Below are 24640 nucleotides of genomic sequence, written 5' to 3' on the forward strand. Positions count from 1 at the left end.
GTAGACTGACCAGTAAAACTGACTATACTCAGATCCATAGCCTATGCAATGGAAAGAGTTTTGGGGGTTTTTATTTGATTTGATTTTTTTGTCTTAAAAATTAGCTCCATGCTAGACTCTAGTTTAGCATAACACTTAAACTTTATAAGGCTTGAATAATGTCACAGAGTATGAGCTCTGAGTTCTGCCAAGTAGCCCCTGTGCTCACCCATACCCAAGTCTTAGCTAGGCCCTGAATCTTCAATGTTACTAAGAGGATAAAGGACTGGTCCAAGATCACACAAGTAATGAATGTCTTAACTGACATTTGAACAGAGAACTTATTACAAATCCACCAATACATTATCCTTCTTCTGCCACTTAACTCTCTGTGTAACTTTGGGCAAATTATTTCACCACTCTGAGCTCCATATTCATCTACAAAGTAAAGGAATTTGGATTAGAAGATTTCTGAAGTTCTTTTCATCTCCAAAAATCAATTTCATAGCAATTTAGTAACTATAATTAGAGAGGTAGCATAACATAAGTGATAACACATTGGTCAAGAAGATCTGGGTTACACTTAACTGTGTAATGAAGTTCAACTCGCTTAATTTCTCTGAACCTATGATTCCTCATCTGTAAAATAGGGAGACAAATACCTGTAGCTTATACCTGAGATGTTTTTCTGAGTCTCAAAAGAGCTCAAATATGCAACATTCTATGCAAAACTTGAAGTGTTTTCTAAATATGAGATTTAGTTAAGTACATTATATTCATTGGACAAAATAAGCTATGACTCATCTCCAGAGCACATCAGACAAGAGGCAGTAGGCTTCAATTTTTGTTGTTGCAAAGCTGTGTCTGACTCTTCATGACCCCATGGAACATAGTTGTCCATTGAATTTTCTTGGCAAAGATGCTGGAGTGATTTGCCATTTCCTTCTCCAGTGGGTTCAGTGGATCCTTTTATTAGGCCAACAGAGGTTAAATGACTAGCCCAGGGTCACAAAGCTAAAAAGTGTCTGAGGCTAAAATTGAATGCAGGTCTTCTTGATTAACTACAGGCGCTGTGATCTACTCACTGAGCCATCAGCAGCCTGTGTGGCTTCAATTTTAGAAAAAGTTTAAACATGGGCACTGAATTAAATGGTTCATTGAACATAGAACTCACTTGGAGATGACATTTTTAGAAATCGCTACTTTTTCTTTTCAGTCTAATGATCATTTTTGGCTTTGCACCTTTCAGGGATAGTCTTTTAAAAAGATGACTGTGTCTGTTCTGTGCCATGGCTGACTTTCTCCTAGTCCCACAATGGGCCAGTTCCTTGGCTTCTCTTGTGTAAACCATGGCATTTTCCTAATCATGTAGTTGGGTATTAGAAAAGGTAAAAGCAGAAAAGAAAAGAGGGAGTAGAAACATTTCCTACTTCTTAATAATCGATTTACAATTGTGTTTCCATGACCCCCAATATCCAATCAGTTACCAAATCCTACTTTCTCCTTGTACCTCTCAAATCTATTGCTCTTCCTTTCCATTCTGTCGTCACCATATAAATCCAGGTGCACATGCTCTTACATTTCTAATATTGCAATAGCATCCTTGTTAGTCTCAATGATTCAAGTCATTTCCCCTTTCTGATTCATCACTTCACATTGCTCCTAGATAATGTCCCCAAAGCACCAGTTTCCCTGCTCAGAAGACCTCAAATGGCTTCTCCATATCCTGTCTAAAGACTAAAGTCCAAACTCCTTATTAAGGTATTTAGGTCCTTTATAATCATGGCCCCACTTCCCTACCTTTCCAAATTCATTTTACACTAATATTCTTCTGTTTCTGCCAAATTGGTCTGGCTCATCCAACAAACACACATCACCCTATGATTCCTGCCATTTGTTTTTCAGAGTTTCCCCACCTCCACCTCCTCTCTACCAATGAAACTATTGTATCTATCATTTCAAGGTCCAATTTGAATCTTATATTTTTTCTGCAAAGTCTCCCTTGACTTCCTAGCCCACAGTGATGTCTCCCTCCTCGCCTGTAGCCTCTGGTAGGTTTAGGTAGCTTTATGGCCTCATTATCATTTATGTCCATATTTCTTCTATTCCCAGATAGGATGTTACTTGAAGGCACAAATAGTTTCACATCATTCTTTTTGTATCCCTAATATGATGTCTCCCACATAATTGGTGCTCAACAATAAATATTCATGGGTTGGTTATAGTCAGATATGATGCAAGCAAAGGGTATAGGGAGTCCAATTTACCATTGCTGGTGAAACTACCCATTCAGTTTATTTGTGATTTAGCCTCTACTTTTGAATCCATTTATGTTGGTTATGGTGGCTACGCTTGAATTAATCCAAAATCCAGGCTTATGTTTGAATCTGCTTTTTTCATGTAAATGCCAATCTATGAGTCATTACTTTTTAGTTGGTTCTCTAGGTTTCTACATTTTTCTGAATGTGCTTTTCATAGATAGCAGTGGCACTGTTATCTTAGATCCTGGAGACTCACAGCTAAATCGATTCATTGAATCAAACACTTAAAAATGTTTGCAGTGAAAATCAAAAGTCTTTATTGTCTACATTTCATTAGTTACAGTCATTTTGAAAAAAAATAATTGTGCTTTTGGATCTACCTTCTCTACATGATTGCTAATGTCACTGGACATTTATAATGAGTCTCCTTGGAAAAAAGCTTTGCTCCTGTAAAGCAACACACTATCTACCCCAATGTCATTGCACACCTCCCCAAACCCAGAATCCAGTGAGAGTTGCATATACCAGAGCTACATCCATAGAGTCAAACCCCTAAATCAAAGTGAATCTATTCCAATGTAGATGTGTGTTTTGGAAACTGTAAAGCCAAATGTGGGTAGTTTCTAATGATGCTCTAATGAAGGCTGTCTTTTAGAGTTGGAATAAAAACACAAATTCTCTCCCCCACCAAAAAAACCCCCACGGGGTTCTGTGAACATGAAGGAATATGTTAGTTTTCTTTTTTGATGGAAAAATCTTATGTTCACGAATTATGCATAATCTATAAGTGTACCCTCACAGCACAGTTTTTTATAATTGAATATTGAAAGCCAGTCTGCACTTCTTTTTTCAATGCATTTATTAAAAGAAAGGATACATAACATATGAAGCCATAGGGTTTTCTGATTCGAATACACAATTTAGGCAAAGATCTCTAAAATGATATTTACAGTGTAAACACCACTTTTATTACATGAGAAGCAAATAAACCACAACTTTCACTACAACATATATTTGTTTTGGTTTTGATATTGAAGATGTTTCTTTGATAGATTTATGTAGAACTCAAAAAATAGTCAATTTGTTCATCATAGATTTCTTTCAAGAATTCTGAAAAATAAAAAAAAATTAAGAATAAATCTCATTTTATTTAAAATTTTAGTTTCATTTTTATAATAAAGATCTTCAAGTTAATCAATACAATGTAGGTAAACATGCTAGCTCAGAGAGAGATATACTTTTCAAAGAATGAGACCCTAACACAAGGAAATGAAGTATTAGAGGTATAGTAGATACAGCATTAAATACTGGCCGCTTCTGTACAATGAATCTTTAGTATTCTGGCTCAGAGAAAATTAATATATTTTAAGAAGATATTTAATCAGAGAGAAAGGGTAAGGATGAACCTTGGATTAAGAAAAAAAATCATGACTTGGTTCTCAAAAGGAAATTCAATTTTTGTTCCACATCTCAACACAAGAAAAAATTTGGGAGAAGGGAAGGGATAAATGATATTAGGGCACGATTCAGATTATCAAAATTCTTACTGTTAACTCTTGATACAAGTGACAACAAGAAATCATACTGAATTATTATAAGCTGATTTTTGGATCGGGTTCTACAACAATAGAAACCAGAATTGTGTAGCCTTACGTGGTCCACTAATATGAAGTACCCCACTCTTATGAGGAGATATTTCTCTTAAGGAAGAAACATGGTCAACAAGATGTCTCTTGGATATAGAAGGGAAAGAGAATAGGAATTCATGCAGTGCCTACTACATGCCAGGCACTGTGCTAAGGGCTTTACAGAAATTATACGTTTGATCCTCACAACAACCGTGAGAGGTCAATAATGTTATCCCCATTTCTGTTAAGGAAAATAAGGCAAAGAAAAGTTAAGTGACTTGTTGAGGGTCACACAGTTAGTAAGTGTCTGAGGCTAGATTTTAACTCAGGTTCTCCTGCCTCCAGGCCCAGCACTCTGTCCACTGTATAACCTTGCTGCAGACTTAGAGGGTGAGGCAGTTGCCCCTAGAACAGAATGATTAATGCTTAGTTAGACTTACCATTAGGAAGCAATGCATCAGCTCTACTTTGCAAGCATGACTTTCAGCGTTCTAGGTTGGGATTATCTTCTTCACTGTGATAGATAAGAGAAAAATGCATTTGGAGATTCTTAGACAATCACAACTACTTGTACAGAAGATTGGGGCCCCTTTTGCCAACATCTGGGGAAACCTAGAGGTGAGCAATACCCTGAGCATAGTTAGAGTGACCCCGAGAAGTAAGAGAAATGAGCTATCACGAGAAGATAACCCTTGGGGTTAGTTAGCTCCCTGTGTTGGAACCAGTAGACATAGTACTAAGTCTTGGCTTTTGTATTTAGTCCATCTACATACACACTCATTTCCTTTTACCTTCTCTTTCCATTCAAAACTTTTTCCAAGTATTTCTTCAAAGCCTCCTTCCTCAGGAACTGGCTGTAACTGTCAGTGAAGACTGAATCAGAGTGACGCTTTTCTAGCATACTGATCCTGCTATGGATGGTAAAGGAAAGGAAACACATCAGATTTAAAAGTTTTAGCAAATGTGCTAACAAAGCAAGAGTTTATGAGTGTCCATTTGTATCCATTTTGTACACAAAAATCAAATATCAGTGAAAAATAAATATATGACTAGTAAATTAAAAGGCAGTTAGTAAAAATAGATTGCTCACCCTTCTCTTTTATGAATAAGATATTTAATGAATTGTCTAGCAGCAAGTTCCTCCAAGGATTTGCTAACATCATTGGTGTACATCCCCTTAACATGTCTGCTATTTCTAAAATGGGGGGAAAGGTCATTTAAAGGTTAAAATATTCATATTTGTTTGAAAGATAATAGAAAATAAGTGTTGCCTTTCAATACTATGAATAAAATTATTTGGAATAAATTTTTAACAAATTATTTTAGTCATTTAAATGTCAATTTTTATTTCACTCTCATCATCCTAAATGCAAAATGATATTTATCTGAATTTTATGACAATGACTTCTATTTGTTAAAGTTCCAAAAATCCAATTACAGCTTTAAACTAATTTGGAAAATAATGGGAACCTAGATATAGTTGAATTTATAGCTTTGTTTTCTGCTTTTTTGAGGGGATTCATACCCGATTAAGCAGATTCTCACACCTAACTGCATTCATGGCCTTTATTTCTTATTGACTGACAGTTTAATTAATTAGTTAATTGTGTTAAGGTGAATGGAACAAAACACATTTGCAATCAGAGAATGGTGGAATGACAATAGTCATTAAAGTTTAGGCCAATCTGAATAAAAAAATCTGCTGCTCTCCCATTTTGGACAAATGGACATCCAAATACAAATATTACTAATGAGAGGGAGCTCACTACTTTTCAAGCCAGCAAGTTCAATTGTTAGTGTTCCTACAATTTTTGAAAGTTCTTGGGATAGAGCTAAGCTCTCTTGGCTACATGAAGAGCAACTCCAATAAATTTAATTTAGTGCTCCCAGTGAATGGCACAGACAAAGACATTCTGAGTATTGTGGAACAGAGTGCTACTGAAAGATTTGATCAGCCTGACTCATTATAATGTATCTAGCAAATCCATAACTGTAAGAGATATAGAAATAATACGTAGCTGTGGTGAGCTAGACTGACCAACTTTATGCTGCATACAGTACCACCATGTGGCATTGGAATGGCCTTCAGTAGTGCAGTGAATAATAACGATGTTAATAACGATAGTGACAATACCTAGCATTTACATAACATTTTATGGTTTGCAAAGCAGTTTACAAATATGATCTATTATCCTCACAACCAGGCTGGGACTTAGGTGGTGCGGTGGATAGAGTACTGAGCCTGGAGTCAGGAGACCTGAGTTCCATTCCAGCGTCAGACACTTACCAGCCATGTGACTCTGGCCAAGTCATATAACCTGTTTGCCTTAACTCCCTCAATGTAAAATGGGAACCCTGGAGAAGGAAATGACAAACTACTCCAGTATCTTTGCCAAGAATATCCCATAAAAATTGGGTCATGAAGAGTCAGATATGACTAAACTTAACAACAACAACATTATATGTTTACAGAGAGGAAACTGAGGCAGAAGTTGTGATCTACTTTGGTTTACAAAGCTAGTGAGTTTCTGAGCCTAGATTTGATCTTTGGTCTCCCTGACTCCAGGTCCAGAACTCCATCTAAAATTCTCAGATTACAAAGCAATGAATATAAATGAACTCACTTGTTCAAGGCTCTGGGAACATCCAAAAAAGCCAAGTAATTTTCAGGTAATGAACTTTCCAGACGATCATTTTCCACATTTAATAAACCTAGATTTTGGTCAGGTTCATTGGGGCCATCAAACAGCATGCCATTGCCCAGCCTGCTGGAAGGGAAAACATGAGCTCGCTATAAACTACAAGACAAAACATCTCTAGATATATTAAAAACCATTCAAAGCAAGTTATTTACAAATGGATCCACCCAAATAATTTGCTGTTAACAGAGAACATACAATGCATACAGAAAATTCTCTGCTCTCTCATTACGTGTACACCTGTGCATGTGCATGTGTGTGTGCGTGCACGTGCATGTGTATGCAATACAGATTGTACATATTGAAAAAATGCCAAGCAAGGCCTGAAACACCTATTCCTATCATTGGTTAAAATGAAAACAAAATAAAAGGAGAGTTGAGAATTAGTGTCACCAAAAAAATAAAAAGAGAAAACAGTAGGGAAGAATGTGCAAAATAACGAAGTGCAACAGATGAAAATGCCTTGTTTCAGGCAGATTTGAGGGACAAGGATGTGAAGCTCTAAGGAAGACAGAAAAGGTAGTCAAACTCAGGAAGAAGGAAAGATGGAAAGCAACCAGCGTAGGAGATATGGAAGGAAGGAAAAGGTAGGGAGAATAAGGTTGTGGGAGGAATTTATGTTTGTAAATGTAGATGAGGAGGAACCCTTATTATAGATTTTTAAGGTTCATAAAGGGCAGTAGGTGCACGAGTGCTGGCCCTGGAGTCAGAAAGACTTGAGTTCAAATCCAGCCTCAGATACTTATTAGCTGTGTGAGTCTGAGCAATATACTTGATCTCTATTTGCCTCATTTACCTCAACTTTAAAATGGGGATAATAATAACACTTACCTCACAGAAGATTGTTGTGCAGATCAAATAGAGAACATTTGTAAGGTGCTAGGGACTTCACAGGGACTGCAATGTAGTAAGCACTGTAGAAATGCTTGTTGCCTTCCCCAATCCCTCTTTTCCCCATAACAACCGAGTCATGTGTGCAGTGTCAGTATTGTTATCCTTATTTTACCGATAAGAAAGAGAGGCAGGCAGAAGTTAAGTGACTTGCTCCTGATTGTATAGCTAAAGTCCATGTCAAAGCTGCATTATAAAGCCGGATCTCCTGACTTCAAGTCCACCAGTCTTTCTACTTCACCCTGCTGCATCTCATCCTGGCTATATACACCCCATTGATGTGTGTATATGTGTGTGTAAGTGAGTACACACACATGTGTATAGATATATACATATATATACATATGTAATGCTGATGTATTTATATGCATAATAACAAGTATATAGATTGGGTATATTCACATTACGGATGTTATAAAAGTAAGAGGTAGAGTAAGTTTGATATATAAATTTTACTTACACTTTTTTTCTCCTTAAGAAAGACATTCATTACATGTACTAAGTCAATAAAATGATCATTAGATTACCCATTACAAGGCAGCAGTAGGCTTGTTGCACTCTACACTTGTAAATGGATCTTTGGACATCCAGATTCTGCTATCGGACTTTCCTGAAACTAGCACTTCTCAAAGTGATTTCATCTGGGACTTGTCTAAGGCAGAAGATGAGCTGTGTGGATATGGTAACTTTGCCCTAGTAATTGGTGAGAATTTGCTATGTGTCTAACAAAAATTTTCTGCCAAAAACCAATGAGCTTATTCTTTCATTTGTTTGGATTTAAACCATGATAAAAAACCAGGATAGAAAGCTAGAGAGGAGCTCTCCTTATAGTTAGTTTCCTAAGCTTTCCTGGGAAATATAGGCTCAGCATTTATTATTCTAGATATCTATGACTGGTTATTTAAGCACAATGAGCCAATAGCATGAAATGAGACAACATCTCTTAGCATCCATGTGAAGACTGATAACCTCCAGTGTTGTTTCTTGGAATCATTGCATTTGGCAGGTAGCTGTCCTCTATATTTCTGAATGGCAGCACTTTTACTGCAGGCAGACACCATTATACAACTGGCAGTTGAGGAAATTGGGCATATGAAAAGTGAGTATTTTACATTCCAAATTAAAAAAAACACTGTTTCTATGAATGAAATTAGGGAGTTGGTTTGCAAAACCAGACCATAAAACGACATTAGTCTATTTAATTACATTAACCTACTCAAAGCAAAGTGCTCAAGGAAAGTGTCAATCTTCCTAGTGTTCTTAAAATGTGCAATGATGTAGCATCCTACATGGGAATGTAGCCCTCAGCAAGTAACATTGCTCAGGACTGCAACCTGGGACAAGAAGGTGGATGGCCACTAATAATTCTGTATCTTGTATTACACTCCAGAATACTCTGTTGGTACTGCCACTGTTCATAGAACTGACTGCTTTGCGGGCAGATTTCAGAGATATACAGGAACCTGCTTTGATTGATTACCTTAGAGACTCAGTACTCCTGACAAAAGAGCAATTTTCACTCAGCTGGATAAAAGCCTAACGAGTAGGGAAAAAAGGAAGGACTATAGAGGCTGGCTAAGGATTTTATCTATGAAACTAGAAGTAGAGATTCAGACTGGGAATTTTTTTTCTTTTCCTTTTTGAGATTTAGCATACAATTACTTTGTACTGACCCCTACTCAATTAGTATAGGATTTTTTTAAAGCTAGGAAACGTGGCATCCATCATAGAGGATGGAATATCAAATTATTTAGGGATAAAATCAAATCATATCACAAAGGATTATAATACATGTGATTTGCTTTTTAAAAGATCTTGTATTGAATTAATTCTGTCAATATCTATGGTTTAGAGCTTTCAGTCAGTTTATTTACATATCCAAAAGAATCTTATCTGTGTTGGCTGTAATATATAATATCAGAACACAGCAAAAGTGCTACAAGTGAAAATTTTGGGAAAAAATCCCAATATTGATATTTGTAATATTTCCTGAAAATTTTATCTAATGCATTGCAGAAGAAAATAACTGAAATGAAAATACCATGCAGATAACTGATGTTACATGAGAAGGTACACCAAGGTAATGATGGTGTAAAAATATGTTGTAGTAATAAGACCATAATAATGAAAGAAAAGAAGAAAAGCCTCCATTTGGATTATTTGGAGATGTGCTCTGACCTACTCTCAGCCTACATCCTACTGCTTTAGCTGGTGCTAAAGAAGTGAATTCCAGGCCATTTGATAATCATTTATATTATAGTCTCAAACTGATTAGGGAGTAAAATGAGTAAGGACATTACACTATTAAAGATCAGCAAATAGAAAAGACTCATTTTCAAATAGCTCTAATTTTAAGTGGTCAGCAGGATATGGCCCCTCATCCTACTTTACAGCAGAGTTGGGAGAGACATGGAAACTTCTTAAGTTAAAAGACAACTTACCTCATGGTAGAATATGTTTCAAGAGGTAATGCCAGTGTTTGTGAGCAGAAGACACTAAGAAGCATCAGCGATACCAGGAGCTGGGAGTTACTTTTGGCTTCCATCTTTGTATATCTTAAATAAATGAAAAACAAACATTTAGATCACCTTCAGGGGCCACATATATCATCAACAAAATAGCCCAGAACATCACATAGAAATATACCAACTTTTTTGCCAAGTTCAAAACAAGGGACTGTCATTGCATTGAATGATAAAACTGCACCATGGTTACAGATTCAAGCTACAGAATTTCTGCCATTTTCCTCCATTACTTTGAATATAAATTAGCCGCCAGCTATATGTAACAAACTACATATGGATTTCACACAGTTATATACTGTATTCTAGCTTTTCAAAGAAACACATGTGAATCTAAGGGATGCTGACCCCTTTTTGAACAGAGGCATAAGTAAGCAGCCAATTTGAAATCCTATTCTAACTAAAGGAATGAGTTTTAAAAAGGAGAACAATGAATAATTGAGCTCTCATCTAGTTCTTATCTTAATTATCTAATAAGGATAAGAAAGTTATGGAGAGACATATAGGCAGAATTTTTGAAATACAGATTACTCAGAAATCTCTTCCCTCACCCCTGCAGTCAGACACCTTAAACACTATCAATACTAAAAAATAATGCCAAGTTCTCGTTGAAGAGTATATTATCATTCAAATATTTATTCCTTTAGAGAGTGTATAGAGGAAGTAAGTGGTATTTATATCCATTCTCTTAACATCTCTCTGCACGTTTCTGAAAAGAAACAGGGTTTTAAATTCTCCTTCTATAAGAGGACTAACAAAATGAAATATTTAAAACTGCAAAAAGCAAAGAAAATTACTGCCATAATTAAGCAATTGAACATATAATAGAAAATTCAGTGCTTGAATAAGACACAAGTTAAAATCTTGTCACAACCACAGATTAAAGAGTGTTCACTTGTAAGACAGAAAGAAGACTTGAAGCAAGAGAAATCATGTAATAGTAGCTAAAACTGAATGAAGAAGAAAACAAGATAAAATCTTTACAAACCAATAGAATGAATAAAAGCAACCCCTATAAGATAAGCTTTCCCACTTCATAGTATTACCTGAGAAACTTGGTTTTGTTATTGATATAAAGAAAAAAAAATGCATGGAAAACTTCTTGCCAGAGGGAGAAAAATTCTGTATAACCTGTGGGAAGTTCCAGAGGAAAGATAAAGAGAAGTGGAGTTTCTACTTACCCTGACATGTAATGTCCTCTCTGTGATGAGGTGTGCTCCTCTCTCAAAGATGCTGGTGAATGTTCAGAATCTTCCTGTGCAGTGAATTCCTGTGGAGCCACAAAGGACTTCACCTGTTCACTGAAGTAGATCTTAAGCTTGGCTACAGGGACTGCTGTTCTTCCTAACTCCTTGTCTCTTCACTATACTCTGACCAGCATTTCAAACACCCTCCTTTTTATAGGGCTTACACATGGGGCCAAGCAATCACATAGCTATCTGTGATAGACGTCACAATTGTTACTCCCCCGGAGATGAATGAACGATTTCCCTGCTTTGTGAGGTAGAAGATCCTATGTAATCCATGAAGAACACGCAATGTTCTTATTATGAATGATTTATATTAACTTATGATGAGTAAGTTCAAGATTTAAGGTACAAGGGGAAAACTCAACTCATTTAAAAAACCACTAGGCCCATTCTTAGTAGGAAATAGTTTTTTTTCTTTAAATGAATGAGAATATAATAAGATAATGATTATTTAAGTGGGTTTTCCTGGTCACAAAGCAAGGTTTTACAAGAGAGTATTTTCCTGAAAAAAATTCAAAGGAAGTGGAAATAAGATCATCCTGTGAATCAAAGTAATTGGAATCATTTGGGACTGTGTGTGTCTATGTCTGTGTAATCTCATGTTCAAAGACACACATCACATTTATGAAACATTAACTATACATTATTGCTTATTCTTATTCTGAAAGAATATCAATGTTGTTCATACTTTACTTATTTTTATTCCATTCCTGTTATTACAATTTCTCTCTCTCCCTTACTGAAATTTATGAACTATGATGAGACTTTCAACAGAGCTTCAGGTTCATTTGGACATTCAGGAGTTTCTGATTATTCCCTACAGAGTACAGTTTTAGGACAGTAAGCCTCAGAAGTTTCATTTCTTTAAAATAAGTTATTTTCACATTTCTTCAGGTCACACATATATGGATTTTTATTTTACCTGTTAAGTTCTCATTTTTATTGGAATACAACCTTATTGATACTTTCTGAATAATATAACTCTTGGTACAATATTATGTATATTATTCCAGGTAGAACTCTAGGTTCTAACATTTTACCACTGAACTTTGAGAGAGAGAGAAAAAAGAAACTCGTGAAATGTTACTCTAGTAGAGAGCTTCTCATTGCAAATGAGATGTAACATGAATTCCTGGGAAGGATATGGGATTTGGAGTCAGAGGCTTCAGGTCTGAATCCTCCCTCTTTCACTACTAGCCATTCCTAGAGGACAATCACTTAACTTCTCTGTGGACTAAATGATCTCCAAGCTCCCTTTTATCCACTTCATCGCCTACTTTTTTTCTGAAGGGAATATTCCCCAATATCTTGCATCAGAACAACTATCCTAGGAAAGGATGTAGTTTTTTTTTACCCTCAAAACATTTCAAAATCAATCATTGTGGCTTAGAAAGTTACAAAGAAAAATAGAAAGAGTATTTTATAATATTTTCATTTCTTTTATGAAATATGCACTATGAAAGCATTGTGTAAGGGGGTCAGAGATTTAGGTTCAGTTAAACAACTCTATGAACATCCAAGCAAACTGTAATCAATCAACTCCAACTTTTGGTTTCCTGTGAATGTTCTTCTTGTGCTTGTTTGAAGGTACCTAATGGGAGAATGACTAAATCTCCCTCCTTATTCTTCTTTTAAGATTTTAGTATATCTGTTTGATTCATTCTAAGATAGCCTGGAGTAGCAAAGGAATATTCTGCTATTCCTAATCACATTTTCTAATCCATTTACATGAAAAATTAAATGAATTAAATTTCCTAATGTCTGGAAATTTGTTTCCCAGCTGACAGCTCTGACTTAAACCAGAGTTCCTGTGGTGGCTTAATTCCAGGAAATTTTTTTTACCTTATTATTATAAACTGGAGATCAAAATAATTCTCATTTGGAGGGGAGGAGGTGGTATTATTGCTTCATCCCCCAGCATTGAGTGAAGCAGTTTTATTCACGATAATCAGTATTGGACTGCATTTGATTGATTGAGGCAGATAGGTGGGGCAATGGATTAAGCACTGGACTGGAAATCAAGAAAACCTCAGTTCCAAACTAACCTCAAACATTTACTAGGTGTTTAACCACAAGGAAGTCACTTAAACTCTGCCTACCTCATTTTTCTCATCTGAAAATTGGGGTAACACTAGCACTTGCCTCCAAAGGTTTTTGAGATCAAATGAGATAATATTTATAAAGTCTTTCACAAACCTTGAAGCACTAAATAAATATTATTTTTATTGTTGTTGTCATCCAGATTTTTGAATGATAAGTAAATCATGGAAAGATCTAAGAGAAAAAATAGACAAAATTTCATTGTAACCAAAGAAACTAAGGAAAAAGGAGGATCCTTGACTTTTTCAAAGTGAAAATCAGTTAAAAAAAAGTCTTATTCCAGCAGTTTGTTTTTTTAAAAAAGAAAAAAAATTATGGAAGTTTGAAAAACATAATATTAGAAATTCACGAGCTCAGTTTTTATAAACTAAATCAGTGGTCCACAATGTTGAAATAAAGTAAAAGGATATTACAGTTGGTCCTAAAAACTCAATCTAAAAACTTTCAAGCTAGAGTTCTAAATGGTATCAGAGCACCATCTGCAGGCTGAGACTCTCATTTCACATATTAGTAAAAGGGTGGTGATCAAGCACTTAGCTTTTCTAGGATATGTGAGGGATGATATTTGTTTGTTCTTAAAAAAAAAACCTATAAGTAGAGATGTGGGGCAAACGTTTGATTTAATCTTAATGTCTTATTATTTATGAAAATTATTTATGAAAATAAACGAAGCAAATGCAAAATTTTTACTTTATTGTGCACAATCTTTTTTTTACAGTTTTAGATCATCTCTATTCTGATCGCAAAATACTTTAAGAATTTAGAAGTCTAATGCCAATGTCTATGATTTGTACATCTTTTTACAATGTGTCATTTTCTAGCTAAAGATTCATTGATGTGGCAGTGCTTAAAATGCATAGACCCACCATCAATTTTTAGAGCTTAATTCATTCTGAAAGATTATTTTTTCCAACTCCTCTCATTCAAATGAGGAAACTGAATTCTCAAGAAATTTTGGGACTTGCTCAAGGTCATATAGAGAGTTACTGGTAGTGCTGGGTTGAGAACAAAAGTCTTTTGACTCTTGGTTCAAGGATCTCTCAACTACACCAAAGTACTTTTGAGTAATTTGCATAAACGTGAAAAAAACTTAAAAGGGACACTATCCCATTTTTAGAATTCAGAATTCTTATAGAAAGGTCACTGGAGATAAGGGGAGGAATAGTAGTGTGAGGGATAGAAGGATTTTTTAAAATAAATTTTTATTTATGGCTTCTGCTGTTTTTTTAATCATCATAATTATCTTCACTATCCTTCCTCCTACCCATCCCAGAGAGTCATCCCATATAGCAAATAGTATTTTCAATGGCCAAAAAAGGAAAAAGGAAAGAAAAAAAATTAGCCCAACCAATCAATACATTGAAAAAGTCTGAAAATATATGCAATGTGTAACAACTGTGGACTTCCCACCTGAAGGGATAGGTTTGTGGTATCCCCATATTAGAACCATGCTTTATCTTGATAATTTGTTACATTCAATTTTTACTTTTGTGTATGTGTGTTTGTTCTTTCCACTTAACTGTTATGGTAATTTGCCTATCATTTCTTTGGCTTTGTTTACTTTAATATATATCAGTTCATGTACATCTTTCCATGTATCTCTGCATTCCTGACATTATTTCTTATAGCATGGTAGTCTTCCATTATGTTAAGTACCACAATTCATTTACCATTCCAACAATCAATGGATATCTACTTTGTTTCCAATTCTTTGCTATCACAAAAAGTGTTGCCTTAAACATTTTGGTACATATGGAGACTGTCTTCCTATCAGTGGTTTCCTTGGGTTACAAGCTCCAGTACTGGAATCTCCGGTTTAGCAAGTATGGATATTTTGTTCGCTATATTTGTATACAATTCTTAGATTCACCAATAATATATTCATGTATCTATCATCCCTCAAGATCCCCACCATTGCCATTTTTCATCATCTTTGATAATTTGTAGGATGTGAGGTAAAACCTTAGGTTTCTTTTAATTTTCATTTCTCTTATTATTAATTTGGAGCATTCTTTCATGTGGTTATGAATACTTTTCAATTCTTCATTTGACAACTGTTTGTTCATATCCTTTGACTACCTATATATAGGGGTTTAGCTATTAAATATAGATAGTTTTGTACACATTGGTATATTACATATATATTATTTACATCTCGAATGCCAAAGACTTATTAGAGAAATTTGGTACCGAGTTTTTTTCCCATTCAACTGCTTCCCTTCTTGTCTTAGCTGCCTTAATTTTGGATGTGCAGAAGCTTTTTAGTTTCATATAATCAAACTTATTCTGATTTATATTTTGTAATTGCTTCTATATCTTGTTTGGTCAAAAATACATCTCTGACTCATAGCTGAAAAGAATTCAATCTGCTTCTCTTCCTTTTTTGTTTTAATAGAGCAGCTAGGTGGCTAGAGTGATGGGACATTTGGGTGTCTGTCTTTTGTTTGTGGTTCCTGAACCTAATGGATATTTTTATTACACTATGCTATATAAAGGATTAACTATTTCTATTTTTGTACATCTCCTTGCAATATGTTTGCGCCCTAATACATGTTCAATTTTTGTTTAAAAATGTTCCATGTGGTGATGAGAAATATAGAGATTCTTTTTTGTTCCCATTTAGAAGACACCATAAATTTTTTTTTAGTGTTAGTTTCTCCAGCAATTTTTTTACTTCTAAACTTTCTCATGTATTTAGAGCCAAGAAATAAAGTTTCCTTTAACTTTCCTTTAACAATTCTGTTATTCTCTACGTGTTCTTGTAGCTCAGTTAATGTTTCCTTTGTGAATTTGGATGCTAAGGTATTTGGAGCATATGTTTTTTGTTGATATTGGTTTGTTGCCTATGGTTCTTTTCAGCATAATGTAGTTTCTTTGTTTATCCCTTTTAATTTTTGGATGTTTTTTGTTGTCTGCTAGAAGGACTATAACTCCTGCTTTTTGGGGGATTCACTTGATGTATGGTATTTTTTTTCTATCCTTTCTGTTTTATTTGCTTATGTCTTTGTTTTTAAAATCTGTTTCTTATAAGGATTATAGCATTTTTCTTATCAAATCTTTTGCTCTTCTGTCTTTTTTTTTGTTTTATTGGATTGTTCAATCCACTCACATTTAAGTTTATGAAGTTATATTTACGTTCCTTCATTTGTCTCTAATACTGTTTTTAAGCAATGATTTCCCCTCTTCCTCTACAAATGAAGTGTAATGTCTCTTTAGTTACTGTAGTTTAATATTTTTTTTTGGTGGCCTTTATTCTCACTGGCTCTCTTCCCCTTCCCTATAATCTCCTCCTCCCCTTTATTACCCATTTCCTTTTGGAATTTTGCTTATTAGTGTCTTTTGCTTTCTAGGGTGTATAAGTTCTTCAAGGAGGAAAAGGAACCTTTAGTGTGAGCGTTTGCTGAACCCTTGGAGGAGGAGGAAGAAGAAGGGGAGGAGGAAGAAAAGGAGAAGGAGGAGGAAAAAAAGATTCAAAGTATGGTCTTATAATATGTGTTTTATAAACAAGTGCATATTTTGCTAGGGCTTTCAAAGTTGACAAGTTGTCTAGCTTCTTGGAATTCCATTGAACCAACAGCATTTTCTTGATGTATGTTTGGTTTTTTGGGTGGACCTTACCATGTAACTTCCTATGGTGATTATATCTACTTGTAGTATTTTTTTTAAAAAAATCAGTTATTTTTAATATTGAAAAAAGAAAGAGAAAGAGATATGTCCTGGAATTTATGTACTGGTTAGAAAATTTCCTAGCCATGAAATCCTTTTCACAAACAGGCAGGTAATATTTTCAATACTCTCCCACCCTTATGCTTAATAGAACTTCTGGTACACCAATGGTTTAGCCAATAGCTATTTAGATGCTATGCTGCAAGATACACATCCTTTCTCTTCTGACTGCTGCTTACCACTTAATGGCATCCTGGTAGCTCTTGATTTTTTAAATATTTGGAATGGAGTTTCAAAATACCCTTTGATGGAAAAAAGTGGTTTTCTGGAAATTCCATAATGACTAACTTCTCTGGAGAAAAATCTGGGGTCTTTGTGTTGTTTATTTTTTAATCCAAAGACTTGAATCACATTCCCTCCAAGTGAACTTGTTTGCTTTCTTCCTTTTCAGAAAATTCCCTTCCCCTTAATAGCAGTTTTAGAATATAACTACCCCATTTATATATTTTTAATATTCATGAATTACAAACATGGAATAGATATAGAAGAATAAATATTAAAACTTGAAAAATGCCGATGCCTAAGGAATAGCAGGCATATTGTGCTTTAATGCTTTGTGGCAGGTCACTAGAATTTGTACTGTAAGTGTCTGAGTTAGAAAAGTGCATGAATCACAAATAAAAACAAAAAAGATTTGCACCAAAGTGAGAAGAATAACTTCTAAACAGTTTCTTTTGATTGTTACTTGTTTCTTAATGTACTTAAAGGGAACACTGACCATTCATTCTAAATGGTTTGTAAAACTTATTTGACCTTCTCCTTCCCTGCCTGCCAAGAACTCAATGTACACTGTGATGTAGCAGCCTTTGTAGGAAGGTGAGTGAAGGTATGTGTTCCATAGCTCTAAAACACAAACACAGAGACACCATGGATTTGCTCTGAACTATGTAAGCATTTTTCCCAAAAATAAATTATATTTGTATTATTTGCCATTCATAATATCCCTCCATATTACCAAATCCTATGTAACTACTAATGGAAATAAGAGTTTTGTTCTAAAAAAAGTAAATCTGTTTCACTCATTTTCTTCATTATCCTCTCTTTTTGTCTACTCTTGATCCTCCTTCTCTGGTTCAAGACCCCTATTTTCTAATCTATCTAATTTCTCCCTATTTTCTGTATTCCTTATAGATCTAAAACTTTTGAGGTATCCATTCTGTATTCTTCTCTCTAAGCAGTTTCTGCCACTACCTTGTAGAATTTACCCCTCAGGTCTCCCCTTTCTATTCCTCACTCCTTGAAAAATATCTATTCTTAGAAGTGACTAAGAAGACACTGCCTGATGCAGCCATCTTGTCTCTGATGATGTAGCCCACCTCTGACTTATATTCTCCTTTTGATCAACTTCCTTCCCTATCTGCTTCAAAATCTTCTTGCTAGGTTTTTGCCTTCCCGGTGCCCCTAAGATCAGTTGCCTTCAAGAGTTCCTATTCCCTCCCCCTTTCTAAAGCAAAATGAGTGGTCTTTTTAAGTACTAAATTCCCACAGACAGTACCCAGCACATGAACCCCATCTTCTTTTATAGAATAGCTCTTTTTCCCCATAGGAGCATTCAACAGTGGAACCCATTTGCACTATTTAAATAAAGCCTATTTCTCCTCCCCTCCATTTTTCAATCCATTCCCTTCCTCCTCAGACATTTCCTTGGAGGCTCTTCTCTTCATGAAAGAGCAAAAAGATCATCTTTCCCTCATTGCAATGACTCAATTTGACCCAGACACATCATTCACTCTCCTTTATCTTCAGTTGCCCTCTCTCTTTTTCATGCGTCTTACTATTTTGTAATATAGTCCCACAAAACTATTGATTCAAAAGTATCAAAGAGTATCACAGAATTCCATCCATAATGCCTTAAGCCTACCTTTCCATGGTTATCCCCACCTCACTTTCATCTTTTCCCCTCTTTTCTTACATACATTTCAAAAGAAATCTCTTACTAGTCTCAGTCTGTTGCTGTTGCTGTCCTCAGCTCCTGCATTCATTCACCAATCCAGAATTTCTGTTGTCTGAAACATTTGAGAAACAGATAATCTCTTCTTTTCTAGTTTTATTTCTAAGAATGTTTCAAACACCTCTTTATTCTTGAATATCCATCTTTTTTGTGATTAAGCTTAGATTTGCAGGGTAGGTCACCCTGGTCTGCAACTTGGCCTCAAAGTTTTGAAAACAGATGTTCAAAAACAACAACAAAAAATGTTTTTGCATGCAACTAGAAAATAAGATACACAAGCAATGGGGCATAGAAATTTATCTTGCCCTACAAGAAAGGAAGGGAAAAGGGGATGGGAGGGGAATGGGGTGACAGAAGGGAGGGCTGACTGGGGAACAGGGCAACCAGAATATATGCCATCTTGGAGTGGGAGGGAGGGTAGAAATGGGGAAAAAATTTGTAATTCAAACTCTTGTGAAAGTCAATGCTGAAAACTAAATATGTTAAATAAATAAATTTAAAATTAAAAAAATGGTTTTCCCATAACAACCCTATGAGGTAGGTAGTGTCAATATTATTAACACTGTTTACAGATGAGGAAACTGAGGCTTATGGAATTCAAAAGACATTCCCTCAGATACATGTCTAATAACTCTCTATTCTTCTAACTAAATACCTCAAAAGTATTCTTGGATAAGCAACACTCCCTATAAACAAACTCAACTCTTCTTGGCTCTTGAATCCTTATAATAGGGCTGTTCATTTTTGAAGAATCCACTTTACTGAGAATTATTTTCCTCTTTTAACATTTCTTGAGTTTTGACAAGTTTATTTATGTTATTAAACTGCCCCCTTTTTTTGCTCACCCTACTGGAAGGCAAAAACATTATCTGGTCACTCTAAACTACCACATGACAAAATATTTTCTTTTGACTTTAAAAGTCAACCAGACCAAAACATTTACAAATATATCCTGAAAAAAATTCTCTACTCACAGTGGATGACTGATGAATACACATAATTCTTTGTAAACCTATGTTATGTATGAGTATTTCTGTGTGTAATGTAGACTATGTAAAATGAAAAAATGGGCCAAATTCTGTGATATGACAAAGTAAAAAAAGCAGAAGAGATTTAATATCACTAGAAGAGTGAAGGCAGCAGAAGAGGGGTAAAAAATGTCAGATTGCCAACAATCTGAATGCCCTGTTTTAACCAAGTTTGAAGGGAAAAAAACCTTAAGGGATAAGGAAGATTCTGTCAAACACAGGAAAAAGAAGGTCAAGATAAGAAAACATTCATTTTAGGAGATATTGGGGAAAAAAGTAGAAAGAATAAGACTGTCATAGGAAGCTTACATTCTAACACTTACGTGATGGCTAGCTTTTCTTATAGTTCACAGTTGTATAGCTTTCTAAGGTATATGAGGTACTTTCTCCAAAATAGCCCTGGGAGGTTGGTAGTGTCAATATTATTATCCTTATTTTAGAGTTGAGGAAACTGAAGCTTTAGAGGGATTAAAAGACTTGCCTAGAGTCGGACATCTAATCTGTACCTGACAGTAGATTTGAGCCAAGTTCTTTCTAATGCCAAGTCCAATACTCTATCCATTGCCCCACCTAGCAGCATCAAAAGTATTCTTGGATCTCTAACACCCGAGATAAAAGAACTCACCTCTTCTTGGGTCTGGCATCCTCAAAATAGGACTGCTTATCTTCAGGTTGTGAACTTTGCTGGAGATCACTTTCCATTTTTAATGAAGCTTACGTTTCACTAAATTCATTTCAGACATCAAGCTTTGTTCCTTTAATCATCATATTGGAATGAAAATGCATCTTAAAATTAGTATATACTATGACAAAATCTTTCTATGAACTTCAAAAGTCATTCAAATTCTATTCACAGTGGACAAATAATGAATATAGAAAATTTTATTTATCCCTAGAGAGCAATGTGTGTGTGACTTATGAATATGTGTGTTTATATAAGGTAATTTCATCAAGTTCATTTTTTTTCTTTCAAACTGCACATCTTTGCTTGTCATACTGGAAGGAAAAAGCATTGTGAGGTAAAGTAACCTACCATAAAACAAAACATTTCAAAAGACTTCAAAAGTCATTAGAAGAAAGGAATTTACAAATGTAGCCTTTAATCAAGTTCCCTCTTCATGGTGGATGAATGATGAATACTGAAAATACTTTGTTATCCCAAGATGAATGTGAGCCAAGATGTGTGTGTGTGTATGATGCTGATTATTCAAAGGAAATTATATCAGGCAATAGCTAATAGTCCAAATATTCTTGTAGGTTAAAGTGGAGGGGGGGAGAGTGGAAGAGAAATGATATCAGTAGAAGAAACAAGAAGAGAAGGGAAGAAAATGAAGATGAAAAGGATAGTGGAATGCAGCTGATCAGAATGTGATATTTTAGGCTGATTTTGTAGACAAGAATGTGGAGCTCTAGGGAAGAGAGGAAAGGAGGTTAAGCACAGGAAGAGGACAGAAAAGAAGGAAAACATGCATCATAGGAGATATGGAATAATAGGATAGGAAGAGTAAGTCTGTGTTGTTGTTCAGCTGTATCCAATTTTTCATGACCCCATGGACCATAGCTGTCCATGGGGTTTTCTTGGAAAGATACTGGAATGGTTTTTATATCCTTCGTTAGTGGATCCTTTTGTCAGGCAAACAGAGGTTGACTGACTTGCCCAGTGTCACACAGCTTAAAAGTGTCTGAGGCTGGATTTGAACTCAGGTCTTTCTGACTCCAGGCCCAGCATTCTATCTATCCACTGAGCCACCAGTTGCCTTTAATAAGTTTGTGAGGGGTACTTATTTTTGTAAACTAAAATGAGGAGGAACTATTGATATAGTTCACATTTATTTGGCATTATAAATCTTACAAAAAGCTTTCCTCACAATAACCATGTGAGTTAGATAGTTTCAGTATTAATATTCCTATTATATAGATGAGAAAGCAGAAGTTTAGAAATAGACAGCTAATAAGTGTCTGAAACTGGATTTGAACTCAGGTTTTTCTGGCTTCAGGTCCAACATTCAATCCACTCTACCAATTAGTGCATCAAAAGTAGACGTGAACATGATGTTTATAGCATGATGTTTGCAGTGGCAAAGAACTGAAAATTGCCAGGATCCCCATCAACTGGGGAGTGGCTGAACAAGTTGTGGTGTATGGTCACAATAGAGTACTATTGTGCTATAAGAAATAATGCACTTGGGGCAGCTAGGTGGCCCAGTGAGTAGAGCACTGGCCTAGGAGTCAGGAGGACCTGAGTTCAAATCTAACTTCAGACACTTGACACAATCACTAGCTGTGTGACTTTGGGCAAGTCACTTAATCCCAATTGCCAAGCCTTCTCCACTCCAAAAAAAAAAAAAAGAAATGATGAGCTCAACAATCTTAGAAAGGAATGGAAAGACTTGAATGAAATAGTGAAGAGCAAAGTGAGCAGGACCAAGAGAACATTGTATACAGTAACAGCAATAACATTTTAAGAACGACTTTGAATGACTAAGTCATTTTGACTATTATAAATACACAAATTAAAAATAAAGGACATGTGAAGAAAAATGTTATCTGCATCCAGAGAAAGACTGATAAATAAAAGTTTGTTACAGAATACTTTTACCTATATCTATTTATCTATATATTTCTATACATATCTACATATATGTGCATATCTATCTATAGATATATAAATACCCTGTTTGTGTCTAATGCTAGCAATCCCTAAGGTGGGAAGGAGGGAAGAAAAAAAGAAATGCATATGATAACTTTATTATATATTTAAAAGGAATAGCAAATTATACATAATAGATTAGTAGTTTTATGTGCAATCATCTTTTTAATTATGCTGTTATAGAAATGCTCATTTTATTCTGTAAATTAAAAATAAAATAATTTTTAAAAATATCCTTAGACAATCAATACTTAATTTAAATGAACTCACCTCTTCTCGGCTTGGGAATCCACAAAATAGGACTTCTTATTTTCAAGTTGAGAATTTTTCTGAAGATCACTTTCCTTTTTAAAGGCTCCTTCAGTTTCATCATAGTTATTTTGGGTCTCAAACTGCCTTCTTTTGCTCAACTCTCTGGAAGGAAAGGATCCACGAGGTCACACTAATCTATATAATATGACGAAAAGATTCTATAGACTTTAAAAGTCATTCAAAGCAAGGCATTTTAAAATGTATCATAAAAACATTCTTTACTCACAATGGATGACTAATGAATGCAGATAATTTTTGTCATTCCGTGATGTGTGTGTGTGTGTGTGTGTGTGTGTGTGTAATACAAATTTAAAAAATTCCAGACAAGGACTAGAGATCAAAATGCTATCATGTTGTAAAATAAATATCAAAACAAATAAAAAATAACAATTAAAAACAGTCAAAAGAAGAGAAATTAGGAAAGAAGCTGAAAAAACAATGCAGATTTTTTGAATGTGATATTTAGACAATTTTTATGAACAAGAATATGAAGTTCTGAGAGGAAAAAAGGAGATCAAGCAAAGGAAGAAAATGGTCAAGTTGGAAAATATTCAGTATAGGAGACATGGAAGAAAAGATAAGATTGGAAGAAGTTGGAAGAATGAAGTTTGTGGGAGTGAGCTTATGTTTGCAATCTGAGATAAGGAGGAGCTATTGTTTCAGCATACATTTTAATAGCATTTTAAGATTTACAAAGAGCTTTCCCCACAACCTTGTGAGGTGGATAGTGTCAGTATTATTTTTCCTCTTTTACATATGAGGAAACAGGTTTTGAGTGATGAAAAGGTTAGTCCAGGTCACACATTTAATAGGTATCTGATGGTGGATTTGAACCGAGATCTTTCTGACTCCAGGACCAGCACTCTATCCACTGCCCCATTTACAGGCCTTACAAATTATTCTTGGCTAAATAATAGTCAATATAGAGAATTCATCTCTCCTTGGCTTTGTCATCCTCAACATAGGACTGCTTATCTTCAAGTTACGAACTTTACTAGAGGTCATTTTCCATTTTTAATGAAGCTTCAGTTTCACTAAGTTCATTTTGGGCATCAAGCTTCCTTCCTTTGCTTATCATACTGGAAGGGAAATATATCATAAAATTACTATATACTATATGATAAGATCTTTCTATGGACTTTAAAAGTCATTCAAAATAAGAGATTTACAAATGTGTCCTAAAGATTCTATTCACAGTGTATGAATAATGAATGAAGACAATTGTCACAGCTTCACATTCTTATTTATCAAATCTATCTAATGTATGACATTCTGATATTCTGTATTATGTTATTCTTTTTAGCTTCTTCTCCCTCTCTCCCCATTTGCTTCTCTTTTTAATTCTCTTCCACTTCTTTTTTTCACTTTATATGAGAAAGATACAAAAAGAAGATAAACAGAAAAAAGAAGGCAAAATGGAAAACATTCGCTTTAGGAGACATGGATGGAAAGATAGGGTACTAAGCATAAGGATTGGGAGGAAAGCCTACGTCTACAATCTTTGATGAGGAGGACATATTGGGAGATATTGTTTTATCTCACATTTGTATAGAATTTTAATGTTAACAAAGAGCTTTTCCCATAAGAACCCTATGAGGCTGGCAGTATCAGTATTATTTTCCTTATTTTACAGATGAGGAAAT

The 24640-nt window shown here is 35.0% G+C and overlaps 1 protein-coding gene across 1 annotated transcript; it reads right to left on the reverse strand.

Moving 5' to 3' along the window:
• Positions 1-3081: 3081 nt before the first annotated feature.
• Positions 3082-11185, reverse strand: LOC118858676 (VIP peptides-like). Its single transcript, XM_036769267.1, has 7 exons — positions 11162-11185; positions 9900-10013; positions 6493-6636; positions 4959-5063; positions 4660-4779; positions 4309-4382; positions 3082-3350 (listed from the first exon to the last, which is right to left on the reverse strand). Exons 1-6 carry the CDS (start codon positions 11167-11169, stop codon positions 4352-4354), a joined length of 522 nt encoding a protein of 173 aa, XP_036625162.1. The 5' UTR covers positions 11170-11185; the 3' UTR covers positions 3082-3350; positions 4309-4351.
• Positions 11186-24640: the final 13455 nt, after the last annotated feature.

This window comes from Trichosurus vulpecula, chromosome 7 (genome assembly GCF_011100635.1).
Source record: "Trichosurus vulpecula isolate mTriVul1 chromosome 7, mTriVul1.pri, whole genome shotgun sequence".
Taxonomy (NCBI): domain Eukaryota; kingdom Metazoa; phylum Chordata; class Mammalia; order Diprotodontia; family Phalangeridae; genus Trichosurus; species Trichosurus vulpecula.